This window comes from Cryptomeria japonica, chromosome 4, assembly GCF_030272615.1.
Source record: "Cryptomeria japonica chromosome 4, Sugi_1.0, whole genome shotgun sequence".
NCBI classification, from domain to species: domain Eukaryota; kingdom Viridiplantae; phylum Streptophyta; class Pinopsida; order Cupressales; family Cupressaceae; genus Cryptomeria; species Cryptomeria japonica.
In genome coordinates this window covers 73,845,631-73,862,168 of record NC_081408.1, presented here as the reverse complement: position 1 = coordinate 73,862,168, position 16,538 = coordinate 73,845,631, and the positions used below count along the sequence as shown (strand labels likewise).

Sequence of the window (16,538 nt, the reverse complement as noted above, 5' to 3'; positions counted from 1 at the left end):
TCTTGGACGACGCAGTAGGAACCAATTTTGGAGCATTGTACCTATAAGCAAGCAACATAGATAAAGAATATAGACCCTCCATTCTGGTTCATGTGCAGATGGTTGAGGTATATGCTATAGTCAGTAAGCCATAGTGATCCATGACTATATTTTTGCATATGATCACGTAACTTAGTGACCTTCCCATGTAAACACCATTAGTAGATTCCCCAAAACTTCATTGGAACAAATTGCATACAATAAACAAAATGATACTTAGGAACCATCCGAGCTACTCTAATTACTTGTGGATATCCCAGAGTAGTGTAAGAACATGATATAAATGAATAAATAACTTAACAAACCAACCAAGTACTTGATAGCTTAAACATAATTTTGTTGTCAAAGAAAATGTTATCATGTCTTTGTGTTTCAAAAGGAAGGATACATCCTCGTTAAGACAGTTGTGTGTACCTGTGTTGATTGTTTGGTTCATTTGATAAGGGATCATTATTTGAGTAGCTCAAAATGTTTATTTGATGTTTGTTTTGATGTGTATGTAAAAATGTTTTTATGCGTTGCCATGTTTTTGATTGATTTTTGATGTTTTATGATGCTTTTTTGGATTTTGTGAGACAATTTTGAATGTTTTAGGATTTTTTGAGATAGTTTTTGAATGTTTTTGGATTTTGTGAATGTTTTTTAATGTTTTTGGATTTTGTGAGATAGTTTTGAATAAAGAACTCAATGAATCACAAGTAATGTAGCATCCACTTCCATCAATAGGTTAAGAGCATTGCCCCTAGTTTAGATATTACTATGAAAAGTAGGATGCAGGACACATGAAGTACTAACCTTGATTGCAGATCAATAACAAGCCATGGTTTGAATGATGGATGAATGGATGAAAATGGATGTGCTCGCAACAAGTTTGAAAGACAATGGAGCCATAGCCTTTACAAGTGGCGCCTGTTTGCCAAGTTTTCACCATCGCACTTATCCAAGGTGTCACCAGAGTGTTTGTTCATTGTTTGGATGCATGATTTTTCTCTTTACTATTTTGATTTTTTTTAGATTTTTTTCAGGACATATTTCTAAATGTTTTTGGTGTTTGTCTGGTATGTATTGGAGCCTGATGCTCTATACAAATTATGTATCAAACCATTTGAGGTGCATGTTGTTGATCGAATATGCTAGCGGTTCCCCTTCTCAAGTGGCCAACTGGTATGCCCCGGACCCAAATACAGCAGTGATAACATATGGACCCAGCTAGTTTGATTCAAACTTTCCCTGATGTTCTCTATTTGGTGGTTACAAGGATTCTCTCAAAGAACAAGATCACCTACCTCAAATGTACAAGGTTTGACCCAATGATTATAGCTTTTTCTCATGCATTGTTGATAGGCTTTGAGGTGGTTGTATGCAACTTGTCATCTTTCATCTAGGAGTTCCAAGTCTTGAAGATGAGAGACTCACTATGCTTCATCATCTATCAGATTATGCAAAGAAACCCATAGAGATGGTATCTCAACCTCAATAGGAAGGATGGCTTCTGTGCAATAGACAAATGAATAAGGAGTTGCACTTGTAGGGGTTTGAATGCTAGTTGGATACGCCCATAGTGTTGGATTTAATTGAACGTGCCAATGATGGCCAACATCATTGACTATTTTCTTGAGGATTCTCAATATGTTCATGTTTGATGCTTTGGCCTGACCATTGCCTTGTGGGTAATAGGGAATGGAAAAGCGGTGTTGGATGTGAAACTTCTCACAGAGCTCATGGACATCCTGATTTTTGAAATGAAGCCCATTATCTGTGATGATGGACATGGGTACACCATACCGGCAGATGATGTATCTAAGAATGAATGAGGTGATCTGCTTGTCGGTGACTTGGGTAAGTGGAACAACTTCGATCCACTTTGTGAAATATTCGATGGTGGTAATGATAAATTTGTTGCTGTTGGATGAAGATGGTTGAATTTTACCCAAAAGGTCAAGTCCCCATTGACAAAAGTGCCATGGTGTTGTGATTGGTTGCAATTCCTATGCAGGGGCATGTATCAAGTCTTCATGAACTTGGCACTTCTTGCATTTTCTGACAAAATAGTAGGAGTCTTTTTCCATGGATGGCCAATAGTATCCAGCGCGCATGATCTTCTTTGCTAAGGAAGGACCGCCTGAGTGAGTCCCACAAATTCCTTCAAGCATCTCTTCCAAGGCCTTTGTTATCTCGTCTTGTTCCAGACATTGAAGGAGACTACCATCAAGACTTCATCAATATAAGGTTTCGGCAATGATGGTGTATGGAGAGGTTTGGCAAATGAAGGTTTTGCGTTGGTTATTGGATTGGTTAGGAGGGAGTGTGTGATCACGGAGGTAGGTGTAGAACTCACCGTACCATGGAGATTTGGAAGCGGTAAGATGACATATCATCTCGAAGCTGGGGATATCATAAGCGGGAATCCAAAGCTATTCCACCAAGAACTCGTAGCATGTCAAATTTTGTGGAAGATCTTGGAGAGATGCAATGGTAGCCATAGGGTCAACAACTAGATTTTGATCTCTAGGTATTTGTTCAAAGGTGATAGATGTAAATGATGCTTTTAAATTGTCCACCATTTTCTTGTATGGCATAATTTTATCATCCTTGCTATGATATTCATCTGTGACTTGTCGGATGACTAGTTGGGAGTCGCCATATATCTATAGCTCTTTTAGTTTCCATTGTATGGCTAGTCTAAGTCCTGTGATAAAGGCCTCATATTCTACTATGTTGTTTGTACATGGAAAAGTCAGCCTGTAAGACTTCGGGATGCTATCACCTTGAGGTGTGATAAACAGAATGCCTGCCCTCAAGCCATGCCTAGTATATGAACCATCAAAGTAGAGCTTCCATGGTTGTGTTACTGTGATCATGAAGATCTCTTTATCTGTAAAATTAGAAATAAGAGGATGTGTTGGGACTCATTAAATTTGAGTGAATTTGAGAGCCCTATTTCAAAATTTTGCTCTACATTTCCAAATGAGTTAGTTTGAATGGCCTAGTTAGAGAGAGGGCAAAATGGAGCCGGTTGATTTTCAAAGGATAAGGCTCGAGAAATGTGTCCTACACCTTTCATTTGGCCTATGCAATGATGTGCAACTTTCAGAATTCAGTTTGGATAAGTGTATCAGGTACCCATTTCAAGGGGTGAGCTGAAAGTGCATTTTAGGCACATATGCAGATTTTATTGAGTAGCCTACTTTGGGTGTTTATATCTTTTTCCCTGTTGATTGTCATGAAGAGTTTAAAATTGGATTCAATTCTATGCATAAATGTGAGTTATCTTGAAAAAATTCAAGCCTCTAGTAATCCGTTTGATCGGTTTTCAAAGCTCAATTTGTTGGCAGTTTGTGTTGCTTGACAAGTCCCTGTTTCAGTACCTAGTCGAGGCCCTGTTTCGCATAAGTGTAAGAGTTGACTCAGTGAGTGTTTTGCTAGAATGTTTGTTCTGGCATATTTCTGGTATAAATGATGAGTCATGTTTCAAATTTTAAGCCTCTTCCAATCCGTTTGATCAGTTTTCAAAAGGGTCTATTGAGCCATCTTTTTCAGTTATCTGTACTTTTGTTGCCACATCAATTAAAGTAGCCATTTTCATGAGCGCGCCATTTGCACCCAGTTAGAATTTTGGTTGAACTGAGTATTCTAAGTTTTAATATGTACTTCAAGGTACCTATACCTCAAATTTGAGGGTCTACGGAGGTCATTTGATATTTTTAATAAAGGCATCAAGTGTTGCCTGAACATTGACTTCATCAGGTCCGCAGTGTCGACAAAGCCAGTTGGTCATTTTCGACAATTAATATCTCTTTGCTCGGGATACTTCTAGAGAAACCGTTTGGTAGAGTTCATGCTTGTATATCAGAGTACATGCCTGTCAAATGGCGTGGTCTAAAAACGTGTTTTGACCAGTTTGAAAACTACGTCTTCGCGATTAAATGCGAAAATGGGGCATAAGTGCCTGAAAGTTGCAAAACTCAGTCTGATGGTTGGAAAATGGTACCGATTGTTTCCAGAGGTATGTTTGAGGTCCGTGAGTCATTTCAAAGGTTAGTTGAACAAAAATGGAAAAAAATTTAGTCGGACCCACTTTGGGGCCCGACCTAGCTCATGCTTGTGGATTGATTTTATTGGCAATTTGGTTCACTGAGAGAATTTTAGAATTTTAAATGGTTGTTCATTGGTAAATGAAGTGATCCAAAATTAAGGCTCTACCTGATTTTTAGTCAATATCAATTTCTGATGTGAATGAAAGTTCAAGTGTCCCTTTTAATCGGACAATGCTATAGAGGATTTTCTAGTGTATAACCAGTATGTCCTGGTTGCAAATTGGTTAATGTAAATCCAAAGTGCCTTGATCTTTGGCTTCCTCCATGCTGCGTGGAGTAGAGTTCAGGAGATTTAAAACTTTCAAAGAAACTCCACATGGTACTAGCAGACAATATGGAACATTTCCTAGCAAACACCAAATGCAAAGTTTGAAGTTCTGCGTGGTGTATGGAGTATGGTGTTGAGCAAATGCAGAAGCTTTTAAGGTTTTATCCAACAGAAAATTCTCTCTCCCTCCACATGAAATCTCTTAGGCATGAATTCAATCTCTTGCATGGTGGAGTGGTGAGTGTAGAGAGCAGCAATGAAACTCCCGCACATTTTTTAAAATTTGCAGAAAGTAGCTTTCAAATACAAATTTCCTCCTCCTTGCGTGGAACAGACTATGGAGTTTGGAGGGCAGCGATACCATTTTTCAAATAAATGCAAATGGCATGTTAAATGAAAGCTATTTTCTCTCCTCCCTATGCATGGTTGAAAGGCAAATAGGAAAATCTCAAAGCAAATGCAAATCTGTTGGTGTAAAGTGCCAATCCTCCCTGCTGTAAACTGGAAGGAGCAGCTCCACTAGTGGTGAGATGGCATTGAAATAGACTGCAAAGAGCTTTTAAAATGCAAATTATAGATTTGTCTCCTCCCTCACATGCCTCCCCATCTCACTGTTGGTTGTGGTGTTTGGCAAAGGTTGTGGTGTTTGGCAAAAGCTACAAAAACTATCAAACAAATTACAAATTGCAAACACAAATTGCCAGGTCAAGTGGGTAATGAAAACTCCAAATTGACATTAAATTGGCAGCAGCATGAGGTTTCCAAACAAATGCTAGTAACTCCTCCCTATCGTGGTGTGCAAGCTAGCATCAAAATCTTCAGCAAAATACAAAACGCCATGAAAAGTCTCATAAAACCTTCATAAAATGCATTCCAAGCATAAGGCATTAGTCCCACATTGGCTGGGCGACGCACATTTTTGATATTTAAAAGTAAGGCTTCACACATCCATAGTGTGAAAGCCTTAAGGGCTTTTGATGCAAGGTGCTGATGGGTGCCCAAGGCAGACCCCACGCGTATGGGCATGCTTCCCAAGGTGACCAAGGAGGCCGACAAGTGGGAACAAGTGGACCCACGTAGGCACAGATCCTGAGGCAAGCGAGTTTTGGAGAGAAAGAATGGATTAACGAGAAAGAAAATTGAGGAGATCGGATAGTGCACGTGGATTCGCGAAGGGAATTTCCATGCCGAATAACTATCACGAAATAGAGAAAAGCACGTGCTCAAATGGTGAAGGTTAAAGACCCTGCAGCTTCAGGAGATCCAATGGTTGTTGCGACTTCGCGAAGGAAAGATGATCGCTAGTTACCCATTGCGAAATGGGACATGTGGCGGGTCCAGGTGGAAGATAGCTCGAAGGTGTCGATGAAGTGGTGATGAAGTGGTGATGATGTGGGGTACAGTTGGTCGTCCAGTGGTGATGAGGTGGCGATGATGGGGCGGACAGCTAGCCCACACATGGCGGATGGATGAGGTGTCATCAGAGGTGGCGCCCAGTGGATCCCATCAATGAATTTCAGGTAGCCACGTGGCAGGATGTCAGGAGTTAAAATGGGTGAAAAATCAAAGTTAATTATATAGTGTAAACTATATAAAAAATTGCAAAAAATTTAAATGAAAAAGGCATATTCAGAATTAATTCGCCCAGAGGCTTATTTTTGGCAAAAATACCAAGTATCATATATCACTAGAAAGCTCTCGAGATAAGGAATCCAATCAAGTAGTTAGTTTTAACAAAATTTGGATATTGTGGGAGAAGTTATGATGGGAAAGATGAAGAGAGTGAAATTCAGTTGGAAAAAGAGACACTTAGCAAATTTTGTTGAAACCTAATCTTTTTCCCTCTCCTTCTTATTCTCATTTTCTTCTCATTGTAAGGGTTCCAGAATTCTAAGAGAAAGGCTCCAAATTTTCTTGGTTTCCAGTTCTGGCATTTTCTCAGTTTTGCAAATAATAATATGTTTTCTTCTAGATTTTCAGTGTTGTCTTTACTGTAAGTTTTGTTTTAGTTTGCAAGTTTACACATATGAAAGGCATGTGTGAGTTCTGACAAAATTGTCTCCAAAATATCGTTCAAATTTATACAATTTCATTTTATCTATCAAGGGTAATTTGGATTTGTTTCTTTTAGTCTTCTTTGAGAGTGTAATGTTTGTCTTTTGGGTATTCTTCAAGGAAGGATTTAAATCCTGAAATCCAGCATTAGTGATTTTGAGTGTGTATATTGGATATATATGAGTATGGTTTTGTGATAGACCAAAGGATTGTGTTAATGCAAGGTATTAATACATGAGAATTTAATATGGAAAATAACTTGTAATTGAGATCTCTCTTTCAGTTTTATACATGACTCCATGGCCTGGATAAGGCACTGGTATTTTGTAACATCAAAGGATTGTCAGAACACCATAAATAAAAAATCAAATCAAAATATCTTTTTATGTTTTATGTTGTGTGGAAGTGTTCCACCTATCTCATGTTCAAACCTATTGAGTTATCAATGCAGATTTAGCCTATCTGCAGTACCCTCCTTGTGTTTGAACCTTTCGTGAGATCTATCTGTTTCTATTGATGGTATCATAGGTGTGTAATGGGTTTAATTTTAAGCATTAAAGGTACACCCACCTAGGTTTTGTAGAGCCTAAAGAGTAGGAGGATTCATATCCTTGTCATGTTGTCGAAGCCCTGAGGTTCTTCATAGATTGAATTGGCTACTTCATAGATCAATTGCAGGTGTACTTGGGTTAATCAGTTTTGATGAACAACAAAAATGGTGACTCTACTAGGGATAGAGATGTAAGAATTTTGTGAGGTCAAATCCATGAGTCTAGCCATATCCATTTGAGAAAAGAGTCATAAAAGTGTTGCAAATTTGAAAGTGTTTTCAGATCTATTGTTATCTACCTGGTAGTGTTGTATGGAGTCAGGAATGTCTTCTTTGTGAGAGTCAATTCCTATCCAAGTGTTGAAAGTTTGCTATCTTTTTATCTTTGTGTAAGTCCAGATCTGTTCATGTCCTGTATTGATTTTATAAATTCTCATGGCATTGAGTGGTGACTCTGAAAGATCTCTGCACCAGTGTGCACTATTGTAAAAAATTTAAAGGATTTGGTGACCTTGCAGCAAAGAGGTAACAGAGGCTTGCAATTTTGAGATTGAAGGTCTCAGTCAAGGGAAAATGAAGTGAACAGCATCAACATTGATTTTACCAGGTATTCCTCAAAGTATCTATGAATTTATATGTTCCTTATAAGGTGAAACAGTCACCATTAAAAGGAAAATAAATCTGCACTTTACATACTTCATGTTTTAAAAAATTTAGTTAAGTGATGGGAGAAGTATGTGATTCTAAAAATTTATGATTGTTTGTGTTTTGGAAAGAATATATGAAACAGTAAGATGCATGGTCATGATAATGGTTCAGTAGATGTTTTAAACCTGATGGATCTAGATGTAGTTCCTAGATCTCCAAATCCTTTGCCAAATCTGAAAGAAATTGACAAAGATATTGCAATATGTCTCCAAGAGATCCAAGATAAATTTGTCTAGTTTTTAAGAAGGAAAGTATGGAAAAGAAAAGAAGAGTAATCATATGTTTTCAATGAAAGATTTATAGCTGCATTGAATGAGTTTTCAGCTGATGCTCGGCCCCATGAGTCTATTTGGATTGAGTTATTCTTAGAGCGTGATGAGCCTGACTCGGTTAATTGGTCTACTACCTTGAGAGAAGAAAGTGTTGTATGTATTAAAGAATGGATATATGAGATTGAAAGAATGAAATCTGAAAATGTACACAAGATTGAGGACAGTGAGGGAGATGAATCTGTGAGTGGATATGCCTCCTATGATGCTGAAGGTGACTCTTATTCTCAGCATGACAGTTTAGATGTGTAATCAAAGAAAGAAGAAATTTGTTAGAACATAAGTAATTGTTCAACTAATCATGAGCTCATTGAGGTTTCAGATTTTAATGGTATGGATCACCTTGTTGTTAAGTTCAATCCACAAAATATTTGCAATCAAAGTTATGAAACTATGTTGCAACATATAGCAGCACTTTATGAGTAGCATGATAAAGGCTATGATGTAGATGTGAGCTGTTGTAATGATGAAACAAATATGCATAGAGACATGAGCACTACTGATTTAATACCTTTATCAGATTGGGACAATGTTTACAACTCAAAGAATGAAACCAAGGAAAATGAAAATAAAGAAGGAGGTTCACTAAGTAGTGAACACATTTCAGAACTCTTAGCTGCTGATTTTCAGAGGTATGCATCCAAAAATGTGCCCAATCTCTCACACCCAACCAGTACATGTTATGATATTAATGATGTTTTTGAGGGTGTGAAGTATGATACTTATGGTATTGATTCTTTCCCTATATTTGATTTGAGTGATGGACAAGATGAAAGTGCATATACGGTTGATAGGTGTGATAATGTAGATTCATATGTTGATATGAACTAAAAATTTTATATGCATTGTGTGGATCTTGATTTTAAAAGGTATGACAACTCTGAAATAATTTTTTCTAATTTTCAAGTGGAAAATAAACCATTGATAAGTGATGATCATGTGTTTTTACTTATGCAAAGTGCTAATAGAAATTGTGATCAACAAGATGAGGTGCAGTCATGTTATGAGGAAGTTTTCCTCTCTACTTTGCAAGCCATTATCATGGAAGAGTGTTCATCATTTGAGAAAACTAGAAATAGAGATGTACCTGATGTTTTCAACTTTTAGAATAAGTTAGGCCACTTTTCATTTCAGCTGGGAAAGAATGGTAAAGAGTATGGCACTCTTATGTCACATAGTGATCAGCCCTTTCAGCATTCATTTGGTTTTCAAAGATTGATTGATTATGAACATGCTAATGATTATGTTTTATCTGATCATTTGATTAGGAGTGGCAGTGTTTTTGATCAGGCAGATAACAATGAAACTTTCAGCTTACCTCCAGTTTATGGAAATGAAAATCATGTGTTTGAAAAAGGTAAGAATCGATTTCAATTTTGATGGCCCGAGGCCATTTATAAGTTGTATATTTTGTACAGTCGCTTTGCTTTCAGTTGTGTGGTTTTCAATAAAGTGCCCTATTGTTTGGGTAGAATAAGGAGCCCTTTGTTTTTTAGAAGAGAAGAGAAGTGGTCCATTTTTTGGGTGGTCTACTCTACCATATATTGTGAATTCTTGTGTTGATCTTGCAATCAACCATCACCTGTCAAAGCCACTGTTGGGACTCATTAAATTTGAGTGAATTTGAGAGGCATATTTCAAAATTTTGCTCTCCATTTCCAAATGAGTCAGTTTGAATGGCCTAGTTAGAGAGAGGGCAAAATGGAGCCGGTTGATTTTCAAAGGGTAAGGCTCAGGAAATGTGTCCTACACCTATCATTTGGCCTATGTAGTGATGTGAAACTTTCAAAATTCAGTTTGGATAAGTGTATCAGATACCCATTTCAAGGGATGAGTTGAAAGTGCATTTTAGGCACATATGTAGATTTTATTGAGTAGCCTACTTTGGGTGTTTATATCTTTTTCCCTATTGATCATCATGAAGAGTTTTAAATTGGATTCAATTCTATGCATAAGTCCCTTTTTCAACACCTAGTCGAGGCCCTATTTCACGTAAGTGTAAAAGTTGCCTCAATGAGTAATATGCCAGAATGTTTGATCTTTGGCTTCCTCCCTGCTGCGTGGAGTAGAGTTCAGGAGATTTAAAACTTTCAAAGAAAATCCACATGGTACCAACAGACAATATGGAACATTTCCTAGCAAACACCAAATGCAAAGTGTGAAGTTATGTGTGGTGTATGGAGTATGGTGTTGAGAAAATGCTGAAGCTTTTAAGCTTTTAATCAACAAAACATTCTCTCTCCCTCCACATGAAATCTCTTAGGCATGAAGTCAATGTCCTGTGTGGTGGAATGGTGAGTGTAGAGAGCAGCAATGAAACTCCCACACATTTTTAAAAATTTGCAGAAAGTAGCTTTCAAATACAAATTTCCTCCTCCCTGCGTGGAACAGACTATGGAGTTTGGAGGGAAGTGATACCATTTTTAAAATAAATGCAAATGGCATGTTAAATGCAAGCTATTTTCTCTCCTCCCTATGCATGGTTGAAAGGCAAATAGGAAAATCTCAAAGAAAATGCAAATCTATTGGTGTAAAGTGCCAATCCTCCCTCCTATAAACTGGAAGGAGCAGCTCCACTGGTGGTGAGATGGCATTGAAATAGACTGCAAAGAGATTTTAAAATGCAAATTATAGATTTGTCTCCTCCCTCATGTGCCTCCCCATCTCCCTATTGGCCATGGTGTTTGACAAAAGCTACAGAAACTATCAAACAAATTACAAATTGCAAACACAAATTGCCAAGTCATGTGGGTAATGAAAACTCTAGATTGACATTAAATTGGCAGCAGCATGAGGTTTCCAAACAAATGCTAGTAACTCCTCCCTATCGTGGCATGCAAGCCAGCATCAAAATCTTCAGCAAAATGCAAAATGCCATGAAAAGTCTCATAAAACCTTCATAAAATGCATTCCAGGCATAAGGCATTAGTCCCACATTGGCTGGGCGATGCACATTTTTGATATTTAAAAGTAAGGCTTCACACATCCATAGTGTGAAAGTCTTAAGGGCTTTTGATGCAAGGTGGTGATGGGCACCCAAGGCAGACCCCACGCGCATGGGCATGCTTCCCAAGGTGACCAAGGAGGCTAACAAGTAGGGACAAGTGGACCCACACAGGCACAGATCCCAAGGCAAGTGAGTTTTGGAGAGAAAGAACGGATTAACGACTGAGCAAGTTGAGGAGATCGGACAGTGAGCATGGATTCACGAAGGGAAGATGCATGTCGAATAACTATCGTGAAATAGAGAAAATCACGTGCGCAAATGGTGAAGGTTAAAGACCATGCAGGTTTAGGAGATCCAACAGCTATCGCGACTTCATGAAGGAAAGATGATCACTAGTTAGCCATTGTGAAATGGCAAAAAATAGGTGGCGGGTCCAGGTGGAAGACAACTCGGAGGTGTCGATGAGGTGAGGATGAAGTGGCAATGATGTGGCATAGAGTTTGGCATCCAGTGGCGATGAGGTGGCGATGATGTGGCAAACAGGTGGCCAACACATGGCGGATGGATTAGGTATCATCCGAGGTGGTGCCCATTGGATCCCATCAACGAATCACAGGTCACCACGTGGTAGATGTCAGGAGTTAAAATGAGTGAAAAATCAAAGTTAATTATATAGTGTAAACTATATAAAAAATTGGAAAAAAATTAAATGACAGAGGCATATTGAGAATTAATTCGCCCAGAGGCTAATGTTTTGCCAAAATACCAAGTATCATATATCACTGGAAAGCTCTCGGGATAAGGAATCCAATCAGGTGGTTATTTTTAACAAATTTTGGATATTGTGGGAGTAGTTTTTATGGGAAAAATGAAGGGAGTGAAATTCAGTTGGAAAAAGAGACACTTGGCAAATTTTGATGAAACCTAATCTTTTTCCCTCTCCTTCTTATTCTCATTTTCTTCTAATTGTAAGGGTTCCAAAATTCTGAGAGAAAGGCTCCAAATTTTCTTAGTTTCTAGTTCTGGCATTTTCTCAGTTTTGCAAATAACAATATGTTTTCTTCTAGATTTTCAGTGTTGTCTTTACTGTAAGTTTTGTTTCAGTTTGTAGGTTTACACATATGCAAGGCATGTGTGAGTTCCCACAAAATTATCTCCAAAATACCATTCAAAATTATACAATTTCATTTTATCAAGGGTAATTTGGATTTGTTTCTTTCAGTCTTCTTTGAGAGTGTGATGTGTGTCTTTTGGGTATTCTTCAAGGAACGATTTAAATCTTGAAATCCAGCATTAGTGATTTTGAGTGTGTATATTGGATATATATGAGTATGGTTTTGTGACAAAGCAGAGGATTGTGTTAATGCAAGGCATTAATACATGAGAATTTAATATGGAAAATAACTTGTAATTGAGATCTCTCTTTCAATTTTATGCATGACTCTGTGGCCTAGATAAGGCACTAGTCTTTTGTAACATCAAAGGATTGTCAGAACACCATAAATAAAAAATCAAATCAGAATATCTTTTTATGTTTTATGTTGTGTGGAAGTGTTCCACTTATCTCATGTTCAAACCTGTTGAGTTGTCAGTGCAGATTTAGCCTATTTGTAGTACCCTCCTTGTGTTTGAACCTTTTATGAGATCTATCTGCTTCTGTTTATGCTATCATAGGTGTGTAATGGGTTTAATTTTAATCATCAACAGTACACCCACCTAGTTTTTGCAGAGCCTGAAGAGTAGGAGGATTCGTATCCTTGTCATGTTGTCCAAGCCCTGAGGTTCTTCATAGATTGAATTGGCTACTTCGTAGATCAATTGCAGGTGTACCTGGGTTAATCAGTTTTGATTAACAACGAGATGATCACTTGTGAGGGGTGCATTGGTCATCTGATCTGTAATAACTTGGCCCTTGATAGCCTTGCGGTCCATATACTCAATGTCAAATTTACTCAAAATCATCAAACATTTGGCCAAGCGGCCTGTCAATGTTACTTTGCTGAGTAATTACTTTAGTGGATCGATCTTGGAAATGAGTTGTACTTTATGTGTCAATAGGTTGTGCCTTAGTTTACTGGCTTCCAAGATTACTGCTAGGCAAGCTCACTCAATAGGTGTGTAATTGAGTTCATATACAACCAGTGTGTGAGGGATATAGTATACATCACACTCTTTTCCTTATCCATTGTGTTGTGCCGGTTGTACTCCCAATGTCGTATTTGTAGTTGAAATATAGAGCAATAGAGGTCTACTATGGATCTGGTGGGATCAACAACGGTGTATTCATGAGATAGTCCTTAAGCATCTAGAATGCTTGTTGGCATCTGGCATCCCATTGAAATTGGATTCTTTTGTGTAACAAATGTGTAAAGGGATGACACTTATCTGGCAGTTGTACAATGAATCTCCGAATTGATTGTAGCCGCCCTTGTAGTGTCCTTAACTAACTAACGTTCCTCGGAGGTGGCATGTCCATGAATGCTTTGATCTTTGCCAGATCGACCTCAATGCCTTTGATTGAGACAATGTATCCTAGAAGCTTCTCTGAGGTTACTCCAAAGACATATTTCTTTGGGTTGAGTTAATCATGATATTGTTCTAGTCTTTCAAATATTTTATATAGTATTTGCCGATGACCTTCTCTTGTTAATGATTTTGCTAGTCAATCATCGACATAATCCTCCATTATGGTATGCATTATATCATGAAAGATGGTGGTCATAGCTCTTTGATAGGTCACCCTTGCATTCTTTAGACCAAAAGGCATCACGTTCCAATAATATACTCCCCATGGACATGCAAAGGCAGTTTTATGTTGATCTTCTGGAGTGATCTTTATCTAGTTGTACCCTGAAAAACCATCCATGAGAGAAAGCATGGCATGTCCTCCTGTTAGGTCCCCGATCATGTCAATGTTTGGTAGGGGGAAGTCATCTTTAGGACATGCCTTGTTTAGATCTCTAAAATCTGTATAGATACGGATGCCCCCATTTGGTTTGCTAACAGGTACAATGTTGGACATCCAATCTGCATAATTGATTGATCAGATGAAACCAACATCCAGGAGTTTCTTAAGTTCTGCTTTGACTAGTACAGCAATCTGGGGGTGCATCTTGCGAAGCTTCTGTTTGACAAGCTTAGCTCCTTCTACCACCATGAGATGATGCATCACCAAATTGGGATCTAGACAAGGCATGTCTGCATACGACCATGCAAAGTTGAACTGATTCTTCGGGAAGAATTCTACAAACTTAGGTTGTTCCTTTGGAGTTAAAAGAGACGCCAGATGTATTTGGTGAGGAGTCTCAGGGGTCCCCACATTGAGTTATTTTGTTTCTTTGATAAGGATCCTTGATCATTCCTAATTTGTAATGGAGGGGAGGATGTCAAACCCTTCATCCTTAGGCACCTTAGAGAGGTTTTCGCCATTGGATACGCTCTTTCTTTTTACTTTTTTTGGACCAAACAATGCCACAGTGTGGTTTTCAGTAGAAGATCCATTTTTTATTGTGATGTTTTTGCAACTGAAAGGTTTGGCATCCACCCCAAAGTATGTTGTATTATTAAGTTCGATAGAAAATCCAGCTTTGTGATCCTCACTCGATATTTTATCCTGTAAATCCAAAAATTCAATGATCACCTCATCATTTTGGAATTGGTCAAGGCATGGGGGATTAGGTTGGTTCCATTCGATGAGTTGAGGATGGATAATTGACATTATGTCATCAATCAGGTTAAGGTCAGAGGAGGTGTCAGTGAGGGTTAAGACATTGTGGTGAAGGTCGTTGATGGTACTCGTGCTATCAGAATCAAGCGTAGGATGTGATGTAGGGTCTGTGGAAGGTGTTTCTAGTTCAAGAACCCAAGAGGTTTTCATATATGCTTCTCTATAAATAGGGATTTGTTTGCGAGGTGGAGGTGGTGATGTGTCTTCCTCATCTGACGTATTGAGATTTATGGAATCAAATTCCCACTTGTGTGAGTCAATCTCTAAGTCACTTTCCAATATCCGATTACTATACCAAACCAGAATATCTTTTGAGTTGAACACTGCAGTTGTAACCGAATGATGTACCTTTGGAGATAGAATGGTTGGTGTTGCGGCGAGGATTATTTGTATTATTAAATCTGATACTAGGAGTATTGGTGTTGTTGAATCTATTGTTTTGAATGGAATTATCATTGATGTCGATGTTGCTAGGGGTACGACCACTGTTACTGGTATTGTTGATGTAGTTGTTGCTGTTGATGGGGTTGTGGGTTTGATTGGTGGGATGATTGGTGTTGTAGGTAATATTATCGGTGCTGCTAGTGGGATAATGGGTCTTGCAGGTAGTTTTAGTAATGTGAGTAGTATTATGGATGGGATTGATGGGATTCTTAGCCTTGTTGGAGCAATTGGTGTGGTTCTTGGTGCTACTAATATAATCAAGGGTGGCCTCTTTAGAGTATTAGACTGATATAGGGATTTGTTGGGTTTCCCTTTGAATCTAAGCTGAGGAAGAGCCTCCTTTTAAAAACCTAATCCAGTGTTATCTTTAGGCTTTAATTCAGGTTGCAACAGCTCGTGTCATCCTTGCTTGCAATCTCCCAAAGCAGTATGACCATCATAGCCCATTCTTTGCATAATGGTAAGGCCTTTCCCATATTGATCTGTAGGAAGCTTAGCCTGTGGAATGTCCATGGTGATAGGGTCTTTATAGATCCATTTTGCTAAGTCCTCATCTTTGGTCTCTTCATCCTGACTTTTTCCAAGGATAAAAGGTGCCAAAGTGCATGTTGGCTTGACCAGTGGTGGTTGAAGTAACCTTTGAGGTTTTCCATAAGTTCTAGGAGAAGTGGGTAATTTCCCAACACAAAAGAGTTGTTTTAGATTATATTCTCTAGGTCCTTCCTCTACCATTTTCATTTTTAGCTTCTCTTGCTTTGGTATAGGGGTGTTAGAACTGGAAAGAGAGGTTGGACTAACATACAATGTGGATGGGATAGCTTCTCTATTGTTAGGAATGGTAATCTTTGGTTGATGGTTAATATTGTTACAATATGCAAATGGATTTGCATTGCCCAGGATTGTGATTTCTATACCGTTATGGGGAAACTTGATACACTGATGATATGTTTATGGAACAACTTGCATGGCATGTATCCAAGGTCTTCCTAACAACAAATTATACGATAGAGGAAGGTCCAGAACTTAACATATGATGTGCTTTACCACTGCACCCACTCGGATCGGTAACACAACTGCTCCTCTGGAGGAACTCTCTGCATCATCGTAGGCTTTTATGGTTATCTTAATGTGAGGTTTCACTGATTATATTGCATATCCCAATGCTATGACCAACTATAATGTACATATATTCAAACCGGTGCCATTGTCAATCAAGACTCGCTTGATCCAATGTTGGTTGATAAATCCTTCAATATGGAGTGAGGCATTATGAGGTTGTTGGAAGGATGTATTGTCACTTTCAGAGAAAGTGAGACATGGTGATGACCTCAAATGACCAACCATAGCTTGAAATTCATCTGTATTAAGATTGGC

General features: G+C 38.3%; 1 protein-coding gene across 1 annotated transcript; it reads left to right on the top strand.

Annotated features, from left to right (window-relative positions):
• Positions 1–15,081: 15,081 nt before the first annotated feature.
• On the top strand, positions 15,082–15,453 carry LOC131034393 (uncharacterized). Its single transcript, XM_057965859.2, has one exon. The coding sequence runs from the start codon at positions 15,082–15,084 to the stop codon at positions 15,451–15,453; it is 372 nt and encodes a 123-aa protein (XP_057821842.2).
• The last annotated feature ends 1,085 nt before the right edge of the window (positions 15,454–16,538 follow it).

Bases quoted from the DNA above. Each gene is read 5' to 3' on its own strand.
- LOC131034393 (XM_057965859.2), top strand. From the start codon at position 15,082: ATGGTTGGTGTTGCGGCGAGGATTATTTGTATTATTAAATCTGATACT.